This window comes from Colobus angolensis, unplaced genomic scaffold, assembly GCF_000951035.1.
Source record: "Colobus angolensis palliatus isolate OR3802 unplaced genomic scaffold, Cang.pa_1.0 Scaffold129, whole genome shotgun sequence".
Lineage (NCBI taxonomy): Eukaryota > Metazoa > Chordata > Mammalia > Primates > Cercopithecidae > Colobus > Colobus angolensis.
In genome coordinates, this window is record NW_012114141.1 from 3,548,809 (window position 1) to 3,574,345 (window position 25,537).

Sequence of the window (25,537 nt, forward strand, 5' to 3'; positions counted from 1 at the left end):
ACCACTAGACTCCAGCCTAGGTGACAGAGAGAGACTCCATCTCAGAAAATAAATAAATATATAAATAAAAATAAATTTTAAAAATTTCAATTTGTAGTTAGAAATCTTCCCACAAAGAAAATTCTAGACTCATATAGCTTTGCCAGTGAATTCTACCAAACATTTAATGAAGAAATAACACCAATTCTATACGAACTATCCCAGAGAATTAGAAAGTGGGAATACTTCTAAGAGACCAGAATTACCATGATACAAAAACCTTACAAACATATAACAAAAAAAGCAAACTATAGGCCAAGATCCTTCATGAATATAGAAGAAAAAAATAAAAATTTTAGCAAGTTGAATTCAAAATATGTAAAAAGAATAAAATAGCATAACAAATTGGGATCTTCCTTCCTAGGAATTCAGGATGATTTAACACTGAAAAGAAATCAATACAATTCTCCATATTAGTAAAAAAAAAAAAAATCATATGATCATCTCAAAAGACACAGAAAAAGCACGTGGCAAAAATCTAACACGTTATTAAATAAAAACTTTCAGCAAACTAAGCATAGAAAAGCATTTCCTCAAACTGATAAAGGGTATCTGTGATGGTTAATATTGAATGTTAACTTGATTGGATTGAAGGATGCAAAGTATTGTTCCTGGGTGTGTCTTTGAGGGTGTTGCCAAAGGAAATAACATTTGAGTCAGTGGACTGGGAGAGGCAGACCCACCCTCAATTTGGGTGGGCACAATCTAATTAGCTGTCAGCACAGGTAAAATAAAGCAGGCAGAAGAAGGTGGAAGGACTAGACTTGCTGAGTCTTCTGGCTTTCATCTTTCTCTTGTGCTGGATGCTTCCTGTCCTCAAACATCAGACTCCAAGTTCTTCAACTTTTGGACTCTCAGGCTTAACACGAGTGGTTTGCTAAGGGCTCTCAGGCCTTTGGCCACAGACTGAAGGCTGCACTGTTGGCTTCCCTACTTTTGAGGTTTTGGGGCTTGGACTGGCTTTCTTGCTTGTCATCTTGCAGACGGCCTATCGTGGGACTCCACCTTGTGATCGCATGAGTCAATACTCCTTAATGAACTCCCTTTCATATATACATCTATCCTATTAGTTCTGTCCCTTTAGAGAACCCTAAATAATACAGCATCTATGAAAAATCTATAGCTAACAACATACTTAATGATAAAAGACTGAATGCATTTTCTGTGTGATCAGGACTAAGACAAGGATGTTTGCTCTCACCACTTGTATTCAACATTGTGCTGGAGATTCTGGAACATATAATCAGACATGAAAAAAATGCATCCAGAATGGAAATAAAACTGTCTTTATATATAGCCAACATGATCGTCTATCTAGAAAATCTAATAGAAACCACAAAAAAGTTAGAAGAAATAATTGATTTTAGTTAAGGTTTTAGGATAAAATATCAATGTAAAAATCAATTGTATCTCTATTGACTGGCAAAGAACAATCAGAAGTTGAAATTTTAAAAATATTTTAAATAACATAAAAGTATGAAATACTTAGGGATAAATCTGACATAAGATGTGAAAGACCTGTACATTATAAACTATAAAACATTGCCAAGAGAAATTAAAGACCTATATTAATGGAGAGATATACCATGTTTATAGATTAAAAGACTCATTATTGTTAATATGCCAATGATCTCCAAATTACGGATTCAATAGAATCACAATAAAAACCCTAGCAGACATTTTATAGAAATTGACAAACAGACTTTAAGATTAATATGGAAATAAAAGGGACCTAGACTAGACAAAACAATATGGGAAAAAAAGAACTAAGAGGATGAACACTATCTCACTCCAAGACTTATTACAAAGCTACAGTAACCAACAGACAAGGGGTATCATTAAACAAAACAGCCCAGAAAGAGACTTACACATATACGGACTCTGTGTGTGTGTGTGTTTTTAAAAAGGTGCAAATGCAATCAAGTGGAGAAAGGACAGTCTTTTCAACAAATAGTGCTAGAATAATTGGTTACCATATGCAAAATCCATACTTCATACTATACATAGAAATGAACTGAAAAATGGGTCACAGGCCTAACGTAAAAACCCCAAACTATAACATTTCTAGAAGAAAATCTTTGTGACTTTGCATTGGGCAAAGATTTCTTAGCTCTGACACCAAAAGCATGATCCATAAAAGAACAAATTTATAAACTGGATTTCATCAAAATGTAAAACTTCTGTTCTTCATATGACACTATTAAGAAAATGAGAAAACAAGCCAGAGACTGGGAGAAAATATTCGCACAGAATATGTCTGATAACAGCCTTCATCCAGAATGTATAAAGAACTCTCAAAACTCAGTTATAAAAACAATAAAACAATGAGCAAAAGATTTTAACAGACACTTCCACAAAGAAGATATATGGATGGCAAATAAGCACATGAAAAAATGTTCAAAATCATTAGTAGTTAGGAAAAGGCAAATTAAAAGCACTGTATGCCTACTAGGATAGCTAAATTTAAAAAGATTGACAATACCAAATGTTGTCAAGGAGGTGGAGGAATTGGAACTCATATACTGTTGGAAACATAAAATGGAAAACAGTTTGGCAGTTTCTTAAAGAGTCAAACGTATACCTGCTATATGATCCAGCACTCATATGTATTTATCCAAGAGAACTAAAAGCATATCATAAAAAGACTCATACATAATGTTTATAGCAGCTTTATTTGTAAAAGTCCCACACTGGAAACAACCCAAATGTCCCTAACAGGTAACTAGATAAAGAAACTTTGGTATATTCATACAATGAAATAGTATTTAGCAATAAAAAGAAAGGTCTATTGATACATATAACAATATGAATGAATGTTAAAGTAATTATACTGAGTAAAAAGAAGCCAGACCGAAAAAAGTACTACTGTATTCTTACATTTGTATAAATCTCTAGAAAATTAAAACCAATCTATATGGCACAAAGCAGATCAGTGGTTGCCTGAGAAGAGGGTACACAGAGAGAGACAGGAAGGAGAGATTACAAAGGGGCACAAGGAAACCTTTTGGGGTGATGTATATGTTCACTATACTGATTGTCTTCATGGGTACATACATATGTCAAAACTTATCAAACTGTACACTAGATATACATATATGCTGTTTATTTTATGTCCTTATACTTCAAAATGTCGTTAAAACGCTCAACAAATTAGGTGAGGAAGGAATGTTCCTCAACGTAATAAAGGCCATATTTGACAAGCCCACAGCCAACATCTACTCAATGGTAAAAAGCAGAAAGCTTTTCCGTTAAGTTCAGGAACAAGGCAAGGATGCCTACACTCACCACTTCTATTGTACATAGTACTAGAAAGTGCTACCTAGAGCAGTTAGGCATGGAAAAGAAATAAAAGTCGTCCAAATCAGAAAGGAAGAGGCAAAATTGTCTCTGTAGATGACATGACCTTGTGTACAGAAACTCCACCAAAAAACTATTAGACCTAATAAATGAATTCAGTAAAGCTGCAGGATACCAAAATCAACATACAAAAATGAATTGCATTTCTATAAATCAACAACTATCTGAAACAGAAAGAAAACAATCCTACTTACAATAGCATCAAACACAATAAAAATACTTAGGAATAAATTTAATCAAGAGTTTAAAGATCTGTGTATTGACAACTATAAAACACTGAAGAAATAAATTGAAGATGACACAAATAAAAAGATATCACATGTTCATGTATCAGAATTAATATTATTAAAATGTCCATACTACCAAAGGTGATCTATAGATTCAATGCAATCTCTATCAAAATTCCAATGGCATTCTTCACAGATATAGAAAAAAATGATTCTAAAATTCATATGGAACCACAAAAAACCGTGAATAACCAAAGCAATCTTGAGAAAGAAGAACAAAGCTGGAGGCATCACATTTCCTAATTTCAAACTATGTTACAAAGCTATATTAATCCAAACAGTACAGTACTGGCATAAAAACAAACACGGACCATTAGAACAACATGAGTTTGTACGGTACAGGTCCATTTATATGTGAATTTTCTTCTGCCTGTGGCACACCTGGGACAGCAAAACCAATCCTCCTCTTCCTTCTCTTCCTCTGTTTACCCAACAGGAAGACAAGGAGGATGAAGACCTATTCACCTTGACTTAATGAACAGTAAATATATTTTCTCTTCCTTATGATTTTTTTAATAACACTGTCTTTTCTATAGTTGACTTTAGCATAAGAATACAGCATATAATACACATAACATACAAAATATGTGTTAATCAACTGTTTATGTTATTGGTAAGGCTTCTGGTCAATAGTAGGCTATTAGTCATTAAGTTTTCAGGGAGTCAAAAGTGTTATACAAGAGCTGGGCACAGTGGCACACACCTGTATAGTCCCAGCTACTCAGGAGCCTGAGGCAGGAGGCTCCCTAAAACCTAGTAATTCAAGGCCAATCTGGGCAACATAGTGAGACCTCATGTCTTAAAAAAAAAAAGTTATATGATGATTTTTGACTGTGCAGGGGTCAGTGCTCCAACTCCATGTTGTTCAAGGGTCAACAGTATATTATAAGCAGAATCTAAAAAAGTGGAACTCATCAAAACATAAAGTACAATGGCAGTTGCCAGGGAATGGGGGTGGGGGAAATGGGTAGATTTTGACCAAAGGGCACAAACTTTCAGTTATAAGATGAGCATTTTTCTGGGACTCTAATGTATAGCATAGGTGATAATGTATGTATTAATTTGATTGTAGTAATCATTACACAATGTATTAGGTTGGTGCAAACATAACTGCAACCTAAAATATATATATCAAATCATTACATTGTATACCTTAAGTATATACAATCTTCATCAATTAAGTAAATAAAAATAAAAATGGTCAGGTGAGTTTAATAATTAAGAGTCTGAAAGAGGGAAAAGTCAGTTAAGATTTTGCTTGTAGTTAGAGAATAAATAGAGCCAAATATGTAAAATGTCCTTGTTCAATTAAAAATCATTAAAAACCTAGCACCAATGTGAATGTATGCTAATTGTGCAATGGTTTTGTACAGTGTGATAATCTACAAGTTCAAATGCTACACAAGTATTAAAAAACCCCAAACCATTGTGAAAATGTTTATGGTCTAGTGCTAAGTGAGTAAAGGAGACTGAAAAATTGTGCCAAAAACTATGGGTGACAACTTTCTTTCTTACTACTAAAACTTGTTTTGAGCAATAAGTAGTAATAAAATAGAAATGGAAGCATTTTAAGGCTATTAATTTTTAATCGACAGTCACTTATTTTTTTCTAAATGATTCAAAACCTAACCAGGTGGTATGGAGGAAAACCCAGCACTTTTTGAGGAGTTTGAATAATGAAGCAATTGCCCACATCAAACAAATGAATCTCTAGGTGGAGGTTGAAAATCCCTTCTCCAAAATGCTTGAAACCAGAAATGTTTTGGATTTCGGTTTTTGGTTTTTTTGTTTGTTTTTTGATTTTGGAATATTTGCATATACATAACGAGGTATCTGGGAGTGAGACCCAAGTCTAAACATGAAATTCATTTATGTTTCATTTACCTCAGACACATAGTCTAAAGGTGATTTTACACAATATTTTAAATACTTTTGGGTATGAAACAATGTTTGTGTACACTGAACCATCTGAAAGCAAAGGTGTCACTATCTCATGTTAGCGCTCAAAAACTTTCAGATTTAGGGGCATTTTGAATTTGGGATTTTTGGATTAGGGATGTTCAGCCTGTATTGATTTTAAAAGAAGGCTTTCCTGGGAATGATGCAGCCCAATAGTAATGACAACTGCCATTAAAACCAAAAAGCTAGATTGAAATATCATCAGAGTAAGTTGCCACATCACTGATTCTTCACTAAAACACTTCTATTCAAAAGGCCCAGTTTTTGTAGATTGCTAAAGTAGGACCTGAGACCAGTTATCACAAATGTACAAACTTACCACTTAAGCTTTCTAAAACCTTCTTACCAGGATCTCTGGTTTTCTGGGTGCCATGGCAACTCCAATTAGAAAAAGAAATGAAACTCCCTTTGGCTAGAAACTGTGTTCATGTCATTCATGAGGCTCCCTAGGTGTCTATTGAAGATTGTATGAGCTACAGTTCACAAACGCACTTTGCATTTGTTCCGTAAGCCCTATTGAACACCTATTTTGTAGCAGGTTCCACATGCTGGGCATACAAGAATGAATAAAACACAATCTCTGCCCTGGAAGAATTTACAAAGAAATAGTGGTACTACAGGTGCTGTGGAACTGCAAAGAGCATGTAAATGTTAGTCTAATCGTATCTTTCTAACATCAAACATGTTTTTATTTTATTTCTTCTGTTTTCACATTCTCATGGCAAAAAACTCAAACAATTCAGAAAAGAATAAAGAAGAAAATTTAAAACTCTCTGAAATCCTACCATCAAGAAATAAGCATCACTAACACTTGGTGAACATCTTTCTTAAGCATTCACGTATTAAATACATGAGACTTACACTGTAAATGCTATTTTTTAACTCAGTGCTATTTTGCAACCTTCCTTTCCTAAGCAGCAGTATGTAGTAGATCTCAAAAGATGTTGCATCTTTTTTAAATGTGATGTCAGCTATTATCATTTATATGCCTTGGCCTGTCATAAAAGTCTGCAGAATCTAACTCAAGCCACCTCTGTTCATTCACCTCCACCTTATCTTGTAGGTGCTGCCTCTTGTCCTAGTGTGGAAGGGACCCTGACCTTGAAATTGAAAGGACTTGCTTCTGGTGCTGACCCTGTTCTGACCCTTGGCCATCATTTAAGCCTCCCTAAGTTCCGATGTTCTCTTCTGTAAAACTAGGGTTGTACATATTTAACCTGCCTGCCTTCTTCCCTCTGGCTATTCCCTCTACTAAAAACTGGGCTCCTTGACCTCCAGGAATCTACAGGCCAGTGTGGGAGACAGGTAAGAAAAAAGGAAATTGCAAAACACTGTCAAGGGCTACCTCTACCCTAATACCCTAACAGTTTGTTCTCAACTCAGTATCTAGAGTGACTCTTTACATACATAAATCAAATCTTGCCACTTGTATTAGTCTGTTCTCATGCTGCTAATAAAGACTAGGTAATTTATAAAGAAAAAGAGGCTTAATGGACTCACAGTTCCACATGGCCGAGGAGGCCTCACAATCATGGTGGAAGGCGAAGGAGGAGCAAAGGCACTTCTTACATGGTGGCAGGCAAGAGAGTGTGTGCAGGGGAATTGCCCTTTATAAAACCATCAGATCTCGTGAGACTTATTCACCATCATGAAAACAGCAATGGGAAAAACCCGCCCCCATGATTCAATTACCTCCCACTAGGTCCCTCTCATGACACATGGGGATTATGGAAGCTGCATTTCAAGATGAGATTTGGGTGGGGACACAGTCAAGCAATATCACTACTTCTCTATCAAAAAATATTTCAGTGGCTACGAACTCATTCAGAATAAAAACCAATGTCCTCACCATGCTCTCTGAGGGCCTTTGTGATCTGGCCACCCATTTCCAATCTGTCCTCACTCCTGCCACTATGTTCCTCCCTCACTCTACCTCAGCCACACTGACCACCTTGCTGTTCCTCAAGATCACTACGCATGCTTTTCCCTCAGAGCCTTCACACTGGCTGTCCCTGTCTGCAATGCTCTTCCCCAAGATATCAGTATGATTTCCTACTTGACCTATTTCAAGTCTTTGCTCATTTGTAACTTTCTGAGTAAGGCCTGCTGTGACCATTCTATTTAAAATGGAAATCCCACTCCGCTGAAGCCATCCGGATCTCCCTTGCCTCCTTCTCTAGTACCACTTGCTAACCTTCCATATGTATCACTCCTTATTCTCCTTATTGTCTTTCTCCTTGACTAGAACATAAGCACTACAAGGGCAAACATTTTTGCATGCTTTGTTTCCTGATGTTTCTATCTAGAACTATGTCTAGTGTAGATTTCAAACAAATGCTTGTTGAATTAATTGGACAGAGCTGAACAGAGAATGGAAGGTGGGAATACTGCCTTGTCACACAACTCTGGGCGCATGGACTACATGGGCGCACATGTAGTCTAAGTGATGGCATCTCCTGGAATTGTGCAACTGCACAGGCTTCACAGCTGTGTGGTAACTCCAACAACAACCATGGAATTACTCTGTCAAAGAGTATGAATTGTCAAATAAAAATATTTTTTTCTGGTAATGAAAAATTATAAAAGCATAAAAAGGAGAAAAAAAATCATCCCAAATTCTTCAACCTAGTGATAATACCTCCATTAATATTTGCTGAACATCTTTCTAGACACTTCCGTACTGATATGTAAACATACAAGTCTTCATTTTGCATAAGTGACATCATACCATAAATGCTATACTAATATCTGCTTCTGTTTTTACCCAACAGTATATTACGATGAACTCTCTGTGTCAGTAAATACAAATCCGTATCATCTCTTTAAACCAGGGGTCTGCAAATTAAGGCTCATAAACCAAATTCACCTGTTTTTTTTTTTTTTTGTAAACAAAGTTTTATTGGAACATGACCATGCTGATTCCTTTATGTACTATCTATGGCCATTTCTGTGCTACAATGGCAGAATTCACTATTTCTGACAGAAACCATATGGCCCACAAATCTACAATACTTACTATCTATTCCTTTACAGAAAAGTTTGCCAGCCCTGCTTCATGGCTGAGTATTAAATGGTATGAAAATATTCTATTTGAATTATTCCTCTATTAGAACACATTTAGCTTGTTCCTATTTTTGTTGAATAGGTCATATATACATCTTTTGACTCATGTCCAGTATATCACCTTAGGATAACTTCCTAGAAGTGAATTGGCTGGGCCAGACATGAACTCTGTAAAGGTTCTTGATACACATGATTAAAATGCCCACAGCATGGAAACCTCATCTATTTCTGTGCCTTTGTATTTTCTTTGTATAGTTTGGTTTTGTTTAGTTGGCTCAAGTAAAATTAGCTCCTTTTGAAAACATTCAGCTTGTAGGAACTCAACTAAAGGTATTAGGAATTTCCATCCACAACCTGGCCAGGAATTTGCCAGAGGCCAAGAAAACTCCTGTCCAGGTAGCTCCAAAGAGGCCAGGGATCTAGTGAGGAATGGAGGAGAGGCTGAAAACTTAGAAGACAGCAGCCAGGAACTGACGCAGGATCCTTTGACCCTGTCAAAAGATCTGAACTCTGGGCTACATCTGTCCTTTGACCCCATCCAATTACTGAGAGTTTAGCCATCCATGCGCCACACAACTGTAGCTTTTCTTCTCCTTCTGTGCACCTGTATCTCTGTCTCATTAGATTGCTCTGAATTTTGTTATTGATTATCTAGGATATAAATACAACCAACTTTTTGCCTATTTCCCAATTGTTACAGCTGGTAGAAATAATCAGCACAAAATAAAACTGACAACAGATGACATCACACATGGCAATATTCCTATTGATTAAAAATGGACAGATAGCTCCTATCATTTTAATAAAATTTATTCAATTTTTATTTTTTATTTCAATAGCTTTAGGGATACAAATGATTTTTTGTTACATGGATGAATTGTACAGTGGTGAAGTCTAAAATTTTAGTGCACCCATCACCTGAGTAGTGTATATTGTACCCAATATGTAGTTTTTCATCCCTCATGCCTCACCCACCTTCTCCCTCTTTTGATTCTCAAATGTTCAATGTATAACTCTGAATGTCTTTGTATCCTTATAGCTTAGCTCCCACTTATAACTGAGAACACATAGTATTAGGTTCTCCATTCATAAGTTACTTCACTTAGAATAATGGCCTCCAGTTCCATCCAAGTTGCTGCAAAAGACATTTTCTTGACAAAATTTAGACTTGCAAAATTTGATGTCAGGGAGATTTGGATTTGTCAAACAAAAGCAAAAATTGCAGTGGTTGAAACTAAATAAGGAAAAATTAATGTGGTACAAAAAACTGATCAATGAATCTAATTTGTGTAAACAATGAAAATAAGAAAAGAATTGCAGTGAAAAGAAATTTCAATGAAATAAAAATAAACACAGCAAACATGGAAACTGGCTTTGCTGCGTGGTACAGAATATCAATTAAGGGATTAAACTGGCTTGAGATTGTGCTGGAAAATATTTTCTTGATGAAAAGCCACCTATGTTGGGGATGAAATTTCTTTAAACTCACAGCTAGACAAATAACTTCTACTCATTACTGGACTTTTCTCATTAGCCAATTTTTCACAAGAATTTTGGGGTCTCTGAAATCACTAAAGCCTCAAGAAAAAGGAAAATGAAATCTCCTATCAGTTGCTCTGTGCAGAACCTGTTTTGCAAGCAAGTGATATCCAATTTTAACACTTCTCACACTGACCTTACCATTTTTTAGAAGATAAACAAATTCTGCACAGAAATTAAGTATTATGTACTTTTAACAATTCCAGGGAGGTACACATTACTGTACCATTTCAAAGTCTTTTTATAGTGTACATTTAATAGCAAATAAGAGAATATTTTACAATTTGATTACATAATTTTACATGTGAGTTTTGTTGGGTTTATGGACCATATTATTTTTTACCCATCTACTGTATTTCTTTAATAGGCTTCTGGTGAGGATTTTATAACGTTATGCTAGTTTGTCCTATTTTTATTAGAATATTATTTTTATTGAAGATTTCCTATATCAAAAAAACAAAGCAGAAAAGTAAATACAAAAATTAGAAATCAGCCATGGCCTCTATGGAGTGCAGTCACCAATGTGCAAATACCAGAAGCAAAGTATTTTTGTTTTATTTTTATTGTTATGGCTCCCGTGGTGACCTCATTTAAAGACACTGTTCCCAAAGTTGAATTATGTATGAAAGCAAATACGGGAGACAGGAAGCAGGAAAGGAAAAGTGCAAAATCAATAAAGCAACATCTCAGACACCATGAATGATCCTGTTATTTTTTCCCCCTCATCAGGATTGACTCAAGGCCAGGGCTGCAAAATACTGAGAAAGACCAGTTAAAAACTAAGCTGTCTGAAATGACTGTGGTCACACAGGTGAAATTTGGTTTTCTTAAGAGTAAACAGAAACTTGTTGGCTTCTTGAGGGCAGAAATATTGTAGTATCTCTATATTGCCAACTAGCTCTTAGTAAAGAGCTAGTATAGCTCTTTTTGAATAAATGAATGGGTGAGGAAAAAATAATGCACAAATGAAAATCTGTCATTATTTAAATACTTGGGACTTGTTTGTCTAGTCTTGCTCAGTGGTTCTCAACCTTGACTGCACATTAGAATCATTTAGAGTTATTTTTTTCTTCACTTTCTACTGATGTATTATATATAGAAAAGTACATATATCTAGGGGAGCTTTTAGAAACTGCTAATGCCCCCATAATAGTTAAAATTTAAAATACTGACAATATCTGATGTTGTGGCAAAAACGTAGGACAACTGAACACTCACATATCACTGGTGGAAGTGCAAAATAGTACAACTACTTTGAAAAACGTTTTGGAAGCCAGGCGCAGTGGCTCATGCAATCCCAGCACTTTGGGAGACTGAGGTGGGAGGATCACGGGGTTAGGAGTTCAGGACCAGGCTGGCCAACATGGTGAAACCCTGCCTCTACTAAAAATACAAAAATTAGCAGGGCATGGTGGCACGTGCCTGTAATCACAGCTACTCGGAAGGCTGAGGCAGGAGAATTAGGAGAATTGCCTGAACCTGGGAGGTGGAGGTTGCAGTGAGCCAAGATCACGCCACTGCACTCCAGTCTGGGAGACGCAGCGAGACTGTCTTGGGGGAGTGGGGCAGGGGAAAGAAAGAAAAATGGTTTGGAAGTTTCTTATAAAGTTAAACAGATGCTTACCATATGACCCAGCAATTCCACTCCTATGCATTTACCCAAGAGAAATGAAAACATCTCTGCACACAAGGACTTTAATATGAGTTTACATAGAAGCTCTATTCATAACGGTCAATACGTGGACACAGCCCAGATATCCATTAACAGGTAAATAGATAAACAAAATGTGGTACCTCCATACAATGAAATACTAATCAGTAGTAAAAAAGAATAAACTGTAGATATATGTAACAATATGATGACTCTCATAGACATGCTGAGTGAAAGAAGCCAGACTGTTAGATTTTGTTTGTATGAAATTCTTGAATAATTACCATTAATCTATAGTAACAAGCCAGAGCAGGGGTTGCCTGGGATGAAATGTGGGGTATTTGAGGATGATGGAAATATTCTATACTTGATTAGAGTGGTGTTTATAGGGAGGATATATATTTGTCAAAAATCACTGAACTGTACACTTAAAATAAATGAATTTTGTTATGTATAAATCATACCTTGGAAAGACTGATTAAAAAAAAAAAAAAACTGTAGACACCCAGACTCCACCTCAGACCAAATAAATTAAAATCTCTAATGGAATCCAGACGTTGGATCTATTTAAAAGAGCTCCCTAAGTAGTTTGATGTGTAGGAAGAGTTGAGAACCAGTGGCCCTAACTTTAAGAGAATATTGGGTGGAAAATAAAACAAAAAAATAATTTTAAAAGAGTGACATGAAGGATCATGGATGATTTTTATTTCCTTCTTTAAGCTACTCTGTATTTTTGGATTTTTTTCCATCATTAATTATGTGCATAATTTTAAAAGACAGTGTTATTTTATTTATTTACCTATTTTATTCCTCTCAACCTCTCCAATTTTGCCCTATCATTCATTTTGGTTCATCATCGTATTTGTTCACATAAGCCATTATGTGACATTCATTCATAGAAAGCTGATTAACTATCCTCCTATGCAAAGGACTGTTTTAGGAATTGAAGGAGCAAAAAACAACAAGTAAATCTACTCCAGGCAATCGAAGGCATAGGTGACATAGATGCACACATTTATTGTTATAAGGATCTCCAAATGTTACAGTAGCACAAAGATGACAAGAGATAAGATTATGTGTTTCCAGAAAACGGTGTGGAAATTTCTTTAAAAACGTAAAATGTACCTAATATAGGACCTAGCCATTCAATTCCTGGGTGTTTACTCAAAAGAAATAAAAGCATACATCTACACAAAGACTTATACACTAATGTTAGTAGCAACTTTATTTGCAATAGCCCCAAACTGGAAATAGCCCAAATGCTCATCAGTAGAAGAATGGAAACACAAATTGTGGAAAATCCTTATTATGAAATACTACTCAGCAATAAAAAGGAAGAAACTATTGATACATGCAACAACATGGATGAATCTAAAAATAATTATGAGGAATGAAAGAAGCCACAGACCAAAGGGTATATACTGTATGATTCCATTTATATAAACTTCTAGAAAGCTTGAACTAATTTATAGTGACAGAAAACAGATTAGTAGTTGAGGGTGGGGTGGGGAATGAATTACAAGGAGATGATGGCAATGTTTCTTATCTTCACTGTTATGGTGGTTTCACGGTTGTATATATATGTCAAAATTCAGCAAATTGTACAATTTAAATATGTGCAGCTTATGTACAATAATTATATTGCAAGGAAGCTATTAAAAATAAAAGGAAGGATGGAAAAAAGAAAAAGTAAAACCAACAAGGCTGCAAATGGGCCTGAATGAGACCCATGGCATCCAATTTGTATCTTTGTTAACAATAGAGAACCATTTTGTGGGTCTGAGGTAGGGAGAAGAATCTGGTGACTTCCTAGACTTTAGAGTCTGTTACTAATAGGAGAAGCAGTCAGTGGAGAGGAGGACACTTGGTATGGGCCTTCTTTGAACCTTGAGAAGAACCTGCTTGGATGGCAGACATATCAAGAAAACATGGGGCAGAGTCCCAGCACTTCCTCTTCTCATTGATTCTTTGGATTAAGCTAAAGTGATTTTAATCACTTATTCAACAAACAAAAAGGTACCAAGACCTTTTAGTGGGGGAAAGAAGAGTCTCTTAATGGTGCTGGGACAACGGAATATCTACATACAAAAGAATAAAGCCGAGCCCCTAGTTCACACTATATAAAAAGTTAACTCAAAATGAATCAATAACATAAATATAAAAGCTAAAAATTCCACCTCTTAGAAGAAAACATAGGTATAAATCTTCATGACAGTGGATTTGGCAATAGATTATTACATATGACACCAAAAGAATAAAAAACAAAAAGATATATTGTCAAAATTTAAAAATTGTATGCATCAAAGGAAAGACATTACCAAGAAAATAAAAATCCAGCCCACAAAATGGGTGAAAATATTTGTGAATCATATCTTTGATAAGGATCTAGTATGGGGAACATACATATAAACAACTTTTAACAACTCAACTACAAAAAACCAAACAATCCAATTAAAAAATGAGCAAAGGACTGAATAGATATTTCTATAAAGAATACACACAAATGGCAAACAAACATGTTTTACAAATGTTCAATATCATTAGTCATAAGGGAAATGAAAATAAAAGCCACAATAAAGTATCACTTCACAACCTCTAGGATGGCTATACTTTTTTAAAAACGGAAAATAACAACTGTTGGTAAGAAATTAGAACTTGTACATTGCTGGTTGTAATGTTATATGGCTCAGCTACTGTGGAAAACAGTATGGCAATCTCTCAAATGATTAAACATAGAATTACCATATGACCCTTAAGTTCACTTCTATGTGGATACCCAAAAGAATTAAAAATAGGAACTCAACAAACAATAATAGATGCTGGAGAGGCTGCAGAGAAAAGAGAACACTTATACACCATTGGTGGGCGTGTAAATTAGTTCAACCATTATGAAAAGCAGTATGGCAATTCCTCAAACAGCTAAAAGTAGAACTACCACTTGACCCAGCAATCCTATTGCTGGGTATATACCCAGAGGAATATAAATCATTCTACTCTAAAGACACATGCACACAAATGTTCCCTGCGGCACTATTCACAATAGTAAAGACAAGGAATCAACCTAAATGCCCATCAATGACAAATTGGATAAAGCAAATGCAGTACATATATACTATCGAATACTATATAACTATAAAAAAGGAACAGGATGATGTCTTTTGCAGGAACGTGGATGGAGCTGGAGGCTATTTACCCTCAGCAAACTAACACAGGAGCAGAAAACCAAATACTGTATAAGTTCTCACTTATAAGTGGGAGCTAAATGATGAGAACTTATGAATACAAAGAAGGAAACAAAGGCACTGGGGTCCACTTGAGCTGGGAGGGTGGGAGGAGAGAGAGGAGCAGAAAAGGTAACTATTGGGTACTGGGCTTAATTCCTGGGTGATGAAATAATCTGTACAACAAACAACGCCATGACATGAGTTTATCTATGTAACAAACCTTCATATGTACCCCCAAACCTAAAATAAAAGTGTTAACAACAACAACAAAAAAAGAAAATAGGGACTCAAATTCAAGTACATGTGCACATGTTTATAGCAGCACTACTGACAATAACCAAAAGGTAGAAACAGTCTAAATGTCCAGCAGGGGGAATGGATAAACAATGTGGTATATTCATAGAATGGAATATTATTCAACCATAAAAGAATGAAGTAGGCCAGGCACGGTGGCTCACACCTGCAATCCCAGCACTTTGGGAGGCTGAGGCGGGTAGATCACGAGGTCAGGAGATTGAGACCATCCTGGCTAACATGGTGAAACCCTGTCTCTACTAAAAATACAAAAAATTAGCCAGGCGTGATGGCGGGTGCCTGTAGTCCCAGCTACTGGGGAGGCTGAAGCAGGTGAATGGTGTGAACCCGGGAGGCGGAGCTTGCAGTGAGCCGAGATTGCGCCACTGCACTCCAGCCTGGGGAACAGAGCGAGACTCCGTCTGGATAAAAAAAAAAGGGAATGAAGTATTTGATACATGCTATCAAATACTATGCTAAGTGAACAAAACATACTAAGTGAAAGCAGACAAAAGTTCACATACTATATGATTCCACTTATATGAAATATCCAGAAAAGGTAAGAATGCATATTGGTAGTTTCCAGTGATTGCAGGTGTAGTGGGATGGGGAAAAATTGCTTAAAGGTATTTTTACTTTGGCATGATGATTCATCATGGTAGAGCGATATACAAAGGAGAAAGGGAAAATAATCAAACCTTGTAACTACAGGAAAATACTAAACTGCAATGATAAACAACAAGACAGAAAGAAATGAACAAAGGATATGCAAAACAACCAGAAAATAATTAACAAAATGACAGGATGGTTCAACATATGCAAACCAACTTAAATATGATACATCACATTGACAGAGTGAAGAACAAAAATCATTTGATCATCTCAATAGATGCAGAAAAAGCATTTGATAAAATTCAACAGGGCTTCATGATAAAAACTCTCCACAACTCAGATGTAAAAGGAACATATCTGCCAGGCGCGGTGGCTCCAGCCTGTAATCCCAGCACTTTGGGAGACTGAGGTGGGAGGATCACGAGGTCAGGAGATCGAGACCATCCTGGCTAACACGGTGAAACCCTGTCTCTACTAAAAAAAAAATACAAAAAACTAGCCGGGCGAGGTGGCGGGCGCCTGTAGTCCCAGCTACTCAGGAGGCTGAGGCAGGAGAATGGCGTGAACCCGGGAGGCGGAGCTTGCAGTGAGCTGAGATCCGGCCACTGCACTCCAGCCCGGGGGACAGAGCGAGACTCCATCTCAAAAAAAAAAAAAAAAAAAAAACTTATGTAATAAATTGAAGAGGACACAAAAAAGTGTCATGGATTGGAAGAACTAATATTGTTAAAATGACTATTCTGCCAAAAGTGATCCACAGATTTCATGCAATCCCTGTGAAAATGCCAAAGACTTCTTCATAGAAATTAGGAAAAAAAAATCCTAAAATTCTATGGAACCACAAAAGACTCCAAGTAGCCAAAGCAATCCTGAGCAAAAAGAATAAAGTTAAAGGCATCACACTAGCAAAATTCAAAATATACTGCAAAGCTATAGTAACCAAAACACCATGGCATATTGAAGAGATCTCTGCACTCTCATGTTTATTGCAGTACTACTCATAATATCCAAGATTTGGAACCAACCTAAGTATCCATCCATCAACAGACGAATAGATAAAGAAAATGTGGTACATCTACACAAGGGAGTACTACTGAACCATAAAAAAGGATGAGATCCTGTCATCTGCAACAACATGGATGGAAACAAGAACATTATGTTAAATGAAATAAACCAGGCAAGGAAAGACAAATAAATGTCTTTATTCTCATTCACATGTGGGAGCCAAAATAATTGGTAAAGAGTACAACAGTAGTTAACAGAGGCTATAGAGAGTGAGTGTTGGGGTTGTGGGGTGGGTATTAGGGGAGGTTCTTTACTGGATACAAAAATACAGTTAGAAGGAATAAGTTCTAGTGTTTGACAGCACAATAGGGTGACTATAGTTAATAATTTATTGTGTAGTTCCAAATAAGTAGATTAGGAATGCTCCCCACACAAAGAAATGATAAATGTTTGAGGTGATGGATATCCCAATTAACCTGATTTGATCACCACACATTGTATGGAAATATCAAATTGTCACATGTATCCCATAAATATATATAATTATTATGTATTCATAAAAAATATTTCTTTTGATTTGTAGAATCTATGATATAGTAGAAAAAGCCCAGATGTAAAGTCTCATGTAAAGTTTTTATCTGAATCCCAGGGTATATAAATGTAAGAAAATCACACCTAAAACCTAGACACGTCTAGCCCTTCAAAGGAGTTGATCAAGACCAAATGAAATCATATATGTGAGGCAGCTCTGAAAGCCCTAAAATCCTATACAAATATCAGGGAGAATGCATGTGATGAGAAGAATGGGATATGAAATCCCGCCTGCCACCTCCAGCATTTTATGAAGGAAAAACAGAAATTGTGCTTAGGGAATGCTGGCCTAGGTACAATGATTTCACTCGTTAATGTTCTACTCATTTAAGGTCCTCTCAGAAGAAGAAAGGGAACCATTCTAGAACATATCCTGAAGAGCCTAGAATAATGAGCTTCTTCCTATTACCAAAGAAGGTACACAAAAGACTACATTTCAGGACAGTCATTCACCAAACCATGGCTGTTCTGTACACAGACCACTTGTGAAGTTCTAGTTACTGAAATGTAAAGGCTAGAGAAAACTTAGGTGGGTTTGAGTGGGAGGCAGATGGGTAGACTGGTGGATGGGAAGCTAACCACATTGATGTATTGCCCAATTTAATCTCATACTAATCTTATAGATACTAGTATTGTTTTTTTTACAAAGCAGGAAACTGAGGCTCAGTGAGTTTGTCCAAGCTTACTCGGGAAGAATTTGGGGCTAGGATTTAAAGTTCACTCTTTTTTATGACATTCTAGTACCTAAGCGATCAGATATATTTAAGAATGTTCATAGCAGCATAGTTTGTACAGCAATCAACCAATCAACACAATTTCAACGTTTTAAATTTTAAAATGAAAAACAAAATCCAATTGTCCCCCAGCAAGGGAAATGATAAACCACAGAATATTCAACTTATACAAGTAAAAAGCAGTGAAAATAAATACAATCCCCCAGTCAACACGGATGAGTCTAACAGTGTGCCAAAAAAATCCAAAAAAATAACAAAACAAACAAAAAAAAACCGATATCCACTCTGCCCCCTCCCACTCGAGCCTAGTCCCTCACCCTTGGCTTGCCTGCACTTGGCCTTGGAATCCAGCTTTGCCTTTGTAATCACTCCATCCTATCACTCATTTCTGGCCACAAGTCTTGGTTTTCAGACTTTTTATTCAATCCATTTCAGCCCAATCATGAGTCACTTTTGCCTATGGACAACTGGCACTCCCGGGCACACACAGGCTTGGCAGGGGAAGATGAATTCAGTGAATTAGGCCAATGAAATCCTTTATGAAAGTCATAATGAACCTGACAGCGCTGTTTCTATCCTAAATCCAGGGTTAACTTGAGATGATGAGAGAGATCCTCATGTGAGGCACTTCTCAAAGTATGTGCTACAGAGGTCAGAATCACCTGGGGCACATGTTAAAAACGCAGATTACTAGGCCCATCCAGAGGATTAGAATAGGAGCATCTGAGAATGGGGCCCAGGATTTGGCATCTCTGAAAAACACCCCTGATGATAGTTCTGATGCTCTTTGATTTCCCTGTAAAATTGGCATCATTGAGGAAACCTGCCCTATCAAATATTGGGCTGATCTAATCTAATCACGGATGCAACTCTGGATGGTGAGCATATGGGTTTTTTGTCAGACAGACACATCACCAACCAGAATGATGAGCAGCAACCAAGTCATGTTCAGAAAAAAAAAAAAAAGTGCAGGGTCAAACTTTTCTCATATAGCAGCTGTACTACTTAAATACTGTTCAGATTTTACTCTCACAGTGAAGTCACTCCAACACTAGGTAGGGGATCAGTATAGGTAAAAACAAAGAGAAAATGTCCTCTGCATTTTAAATTACCTCTCTCCATTGGCCCAGTCAGATTTATGGAGAGTATGGAGGAGGTGGGGAGAGTCATATCAAAATTTTTAGACAAATGTACAAGGGCAGAGGGGACATGTCCACTTTAACAGCTGGCCTGGCTGTATTAGTATCAACTCTGCCTTTCTTCTATAGTAGAGTTCCATCTAAGATTGAGCCAGAATGGTGTGTCTCTATCCATTTTATTTTGGGCAAAGACAAAAGATGTGCTTAGAGCCTTAGTGTACTTTTGCTAGATTTGTTTTTTGTAAAAAAGAACTAATTAAGGATTATAAAACCTCCAACTTTCTCAAGTGCTTGAAATGTTACTATTCCTTCAAATTTATAAAGAGCTTTCATGACCTAATATCCCAGTCATGTAAGCATTTGTTCTATTGTTAAAGACTCAGTGAACTGGTATCTGTAAATTTTATATGTGGGAAAAGGCACATTCCTGGCATGCAGCCTTAATGGAGGTGCACATAACATCCAAAGCCTTGCCTTGGGAAAATGAACTAGAGACTCAACTAGAAAACTTTGTTTCAGACCAGTTAAAAATGTAAAATATAGCTACCATAGAGTTTAATTGTACAGTGGTAGTTTCAGTTTCTGTACCAGGAGACAATTTTTTTGCATTTTCTTGGGATTGGCCCACAGCTACAGCCATATCGGACAGATGTTTTTAACTCTAAATGCAATGTAGAATTACCTATCATTTCTTTGCTATGCAGATTGAATATTTTGCATGAGCATTCAAAAACGCCTGTTTATAGTTTGAACTTCTTATGTCTATTGTTTTCTACTACCAAATGTACTGTCTACAGATGGAAAACTCAAGTCTTTGATGGGTGGTGAGGACTTGCTCACAACCATCAGTTACACACAGAGAGACATACGACACATAATGTTGGGAAGGGCTAGATTACACAGTTATCAAAATATGTACAGGAGCAATCCTCATCTAGAAGAAGTGTTTCAGGGATTCCAAATGATCATACTCAACAGCTGGCCCTGTTTGCAAGACTTGGTCAATGGAAAATACTGCTGCTTTTCTCTCCCTTATGTTTCCCTACCTTCTCTGTTGCCATCTTTGTGAAAGCAGAGTAGCACGCTGTCTTATCATTGCTGCTCCTTATTACCCTCAATTGACAGCAATGAAAGCAGGCAAGGCGATTAAGCAATGTGGCAGCCCATTGTTACCAGTTTACCTTTAAAGAGAGCCAAGAGAATTTTAGTGAAAAGGAGCCAGAGGTGCTTCATGACTAGAGGGAACTGCCGTGGTGTACTCATTTTTAAAAGTCAATGACTTCCTTGCAAGATGGGTACTATCAATTTTGAAGTTATTTTGAATTAAAGGTAATCTGATTTTAGAGAAAGAAAAAAACAACTTGCAGAATACACTTATGGAGGTGACTCACCTTTTTAGAGTTGCTTGATTTTGCCATTAACTTGAACTTTTTACAAAAAAGTGCTGAACGGTATTTTTCAATTCTAAAGATTTGATTTTGTCTTAAGAATTTACTACTAAACCACAAACATGCTTGAGATAAGCTGATGTAAAGCAACTATCTTAAGGTATATGTAAGTCTAATTTTGGGGTCTGAAAATACTACAAGCTTACTGAGCTTGTGCTATAACCAAATATTCTGGATAACAGATAGTATTTATGTAACCAGATATATGCATATTTATACACATATGTATACATATGTACACATATGCACATTTAAGAATTACTAATTTTTAGCCTATTAGACACTAAACATCACAATTTAATCTTTGGTGATGCAGAAAGCACAGGTATCCTGCAGAATCTTAGAGTCAACTTTCTGGTTATGAATCAGTAAGCTTACTGATGAAATATAGGAGTGTCTGAGAGGAGAATTTCCTCCACTGGGCTCAGCTTATAGAACTGAGAGTACTAGAACTACAGCTAGAAGAGGTGGGAAGTACTGATTTTTTTAATTGCATCCATATGAAGTACATGCAATACAAAAAATTTAAGCTCTATTAAGCAACCGCAATATCCCTAAACAAAAGGTCTCGAGATTAGGCCCAAAGTCTACAGCAGACAAAATGTTTCATAGGGTCCAAATTGCAAGGGACCTTAGCCATGAGATAGCAAGAGTCAGACGTGTTCGTCAGCATTCCTACTTGGCACTGCTGTTCATGCATCTCTTAAATTTCTCTTTGTACCTGAATTTCTTTTATGAGCGAACTCTGCCAGATTAGTAAAATGAACTCTATACTTTTACATTTTAAGAATCTAAACCTTGTTACACAGTTTCCAACTCCCCACCATTTTAAATTACGTCAGAAAGCCAAAAACACTTTTGAAGAAAAAAAGTTTATTTTTATTCATGTATGCAAAGACAGTATCAGCAATAGGTAGAAGCATATTTCTAAGTGTAGAGTTAATTTTCCATTTTGAAAGATTCAGGACTTCATCTCTTTTACCCTTACTTTTAAATGCTTCACTCTAACACACACAAAAATTTATTCCCTTACTTTTCCTTAAGGTCATACTGGAATAATTAGAATTAGCTTTTTAGAATATAGGTATCACTTATAGTAAGCTGGAGATTTAATCACAGAATGATACGTGTCAATGTTATAGCACCAAAAAAACTATAGTTAATTTTTAAATGGACAAATTCAGGGTGCTTTCAATTTCTGAGGTGTAATAAAGCCTTCTTGGGAATTCTAAAGTTAAAAGACTCTTTTCTTCAGATTCAGAATGAAAATTTTGAGGAATTATAGACCCCAGTGAGCACTAGTAATACGGCTCATAGTAACTACATTAAGTTAGAGTCTCTACATTTTAGGGAAGAAGCCACTGAAACAAGGGCCAGAAAGCCGCTTTAAACTCATGTCCATGGCAGATCAAATGATACTGATACAACTATTTACCTTAGAAAGGTATTATATCCCATTGCTACCATTCCAGGGTTTGGCCCTTGAACTGCTCTGCTCATACAGCTACTTCCTTTCTTTACATCACCAGTTCTAGAAGCAAACCTCCTGAAAGACAAGTGACAAACGCTGGAAAAGAAAGACTGGGTAGAGCAAAAGGGCTCTGGTGCTCTAGCTGTTTGTCACAATGTAAAATGAAGACACCACCTAATCTAGAAACAACGTTAACTTTTAACTCTAGCACATTCTTGAGATGTACTTATTAAACAACTTTTGTGGTTTAGAAACACCAAAACTACCTATACTTTGACTCTTCTGGACATATTTTACTTTACAAAAGGAAGTATAACAGACTAAATCTATTTATAGCAAATAACTAATATTTCAATGTTTTTATAAAAACAATTCCTTTCAGATACTCTGATTAACCTGTAAGTGACATAAAAAAGTTGCAGCATTCTTTAATACCAATATTTTGCACAATTTGACATACAGCCAAGTTCAGCATTTCAAAGAAAAAAGTGTTTACAAAAAAGACAAATGGTGACTCATTGAGAAGCTTATGTACCTAGTAAAGTTTAGTCTTGGATTCTTTAAAAAATTAGGCCCAGAATTTTAGTTATCCTAATTACTATCCTTATCAAATAGGATATATATACGTGGATTCTAGATAAAAGATAAAATATTTTGAATAAACATATGACCCACTGATTGGACTGTTTGCTTTGAATCTGTTTTACTGGGTTTAGATAAGAAGACTTCAATAAAGCTAACTATATATTGAGTTCCACTGATTAAAAATGCAGTTTTAAAAATTCTGCTTTTGTGGTAAATTTCTAGACAAATCATAAATGCAAAGCTCAATATTGTAAATACTGTACTGCTCACAGGTACTTGTTGGAGAAGTGAAATGCTTGTATTCAGACTATCAAAATTCTGACCTTTCAATATAGGGTTTTAAAAACTTTTTTTTGAAAATCAGTATTGCTTTTAAACACTTAAAATGCCAATTTAAAAAAAGTCCTTGCAGATAAATCTTAAAGTTTCTTTCAGTCTCAATTATTTTTTACTTTCAACTATATATTCAACACAGAACCAGTTTCTAAATAAACATCTAATGAAGAACAGTTTCAATTTAAGATAAAACTAGGGAGTCTAATAATACAACTTATATAGAAAGTTTGAGTATGATTTACCAAAATTCAGAATTTCTATAACAGTGGAAAACTTTTAGCTTAATATTCAAAACCAGCAACTTCCCATGAAACTACATAGCCAGGAGGATCAAACAGATTTAAGCATTGCCCGACTTCTTCTAAAGTGATGCACTCTTTTATCCTGGAAAAGACAGAAAGAGTCCTTTTACTTTACTGAAAACTTCTGATTACTACTATAGATCTGAAAGTTGTCAAAAACTTAAACCACTTGTTTTGGGTCTAAACACTAAAAACAATGAGAAAAAAGATTATCCTTTTTGGGAAGCATTCTTGAACACTGGGATAACATATGTACTAAGATGCCTAGTTTTATTAAACAGTTTAGTTAAAAAAGAAATCAATTTTAAAAAAAGAAATCCCAGTAAACTCAGAAATAATAGGACTTAGACTCAATATAATTTTATGTACGTCTTAATAATTTTGCAGTAATGTCCCAAAGACAGCTGGTAGAAAATGTAATTGTAAAAAATACTGCTTTCACTAACTGAACTGCATCTAATAGGAACCACAGCTTGCGAACAGCTCTCCAATCTGAAATTTCATGTTTTCAGGTTGAAAGATGTAAGTTTTGGCATTTAAAGACATATCATTAACCTGTGAAGATGTATCATTCTTTAGAAAGGGAACAGAAATATTTAAAATACATGCAAAACTTTCTTATCACTCTATGTTGCCTACAGATGTGCAGACTGAAAAAAGTGAGAGGCCTTAAGAGGAGGAATGGGACTGAGCAAATGAGTAATAAAATAATAGTATTTTATTTTCTGCAAAAGTAACTCTGCCCTTTTTCTAGGACTTCAGTTTCGTTGTCATATAAATAAAAGTGGCTTCCGGAAGTTACCTAATCTGTCAAAAGAGTGATATCCTATTTAGCTTAAAATCTAGAAAACTGGTCACCAACATTTATCTTCAGAGGTAACGCAGGAAACAAGATTATGAAGGGACTACAGAATTAAGACAATGAAGAGTGGAATGAGCTATGGAAATAGTAAATACATTCAAAAATACCTCATGCATTCAACTGCAAAACAACAACACACAGTCAATCAAAATAGGTCTAGATGTCAGACAACTGCAGGATGCCAACTTCTGATTCCTCTCCCAAACAAGCAGAAAACTCTGGGAGTTTAAAGGGAGCCTTTTGTCTAATACCAGGTGAGAACTCAAGTTTAAAAACTATTTTCTGGACTGGGCATGGTGGTTCACGCCTCTAATCCCAGCACTTTGGGAGGCTGAGGCAGGAGGATCACTTGAGCCCAGGATTTCAAGACCAGCCAGGGGCAATGTGGTAAGATTTTGTCTCTTAAAAAAAAAAATCTTTTTAACTAGCAAGTATAGTGATGCGTGTCTGTAGTCCTAACTATTTGGGAGGCTGAGGCAGAACGATCCCTTGCATGCAGGAGTTTCAGGCTGTAGTAAGCTGTGATTGTGACACTGCACTCCAGTCTAGGTGACCCAGTGAGGTCACCTCAAAAAAAAAAAAAAAAAAAAAAAAACAGAAAAGCAGACGACTATCTTCTGCTTTGAAAATCATTTAAGTACTACTGTAGACACCTATGTAATCAGCAGAATTTTGGGCAAGGTAAGCTGATGTACAATTTCAGTTCCTTCTTTTCTAAATTATACTATCTATGTAGAATGAAGCAACTAGGGAACAAATGTCAACTTCAAGTATGTTTACTCCCTGTTGCGAAGATGTTAAGAGCTTAATTCTGCAATGTGGGCTCTACTCTTCTACATTATACAGGAGATCCGTAATATAACCCTTTAAAAAAAGCTAATTGGCTGGGCACGGTGGCTCAAGCATGTAATCCTAGCACTTTGGGAGGCCGAGACGGGCGGATCACGAGGTCAGGAGATCGAGACCATCCTGGCTAACATGGTGAAACCCCTTCCCTACTAAAAAAAAAAAAAAAAAAATTAGCTGGGCATGGTGGTGT

The 25,537-nt window shown here is 36.1% G+C and overlaps 1 protein-coding gene across 1 annotated transcript in view; it reads right to left on the reverse strand.

The window, feature by feature from the left end:
• Positions 1–21,795: 21,795 nt before the first annotated feature.
• The window catches only part of DAZL (deleted in azoospermia-like), an 18,951-nt gene continuing 15,209 nt past the window's right edge, over positions 21,796–25,537 (reverse strand). Inside the window, exon 11 of the mRNA XM_011933712.1 lies at positions 21,796–23,718. Coding sequence (XP_011789102.1) covers positions 23,665–23,718 — 54 coding nt within the window. The 3' untranslated portion in view covers positions 21,796–23,664. The remainder of the gene's footprint in view (positions 23,719–25,537) is intronic.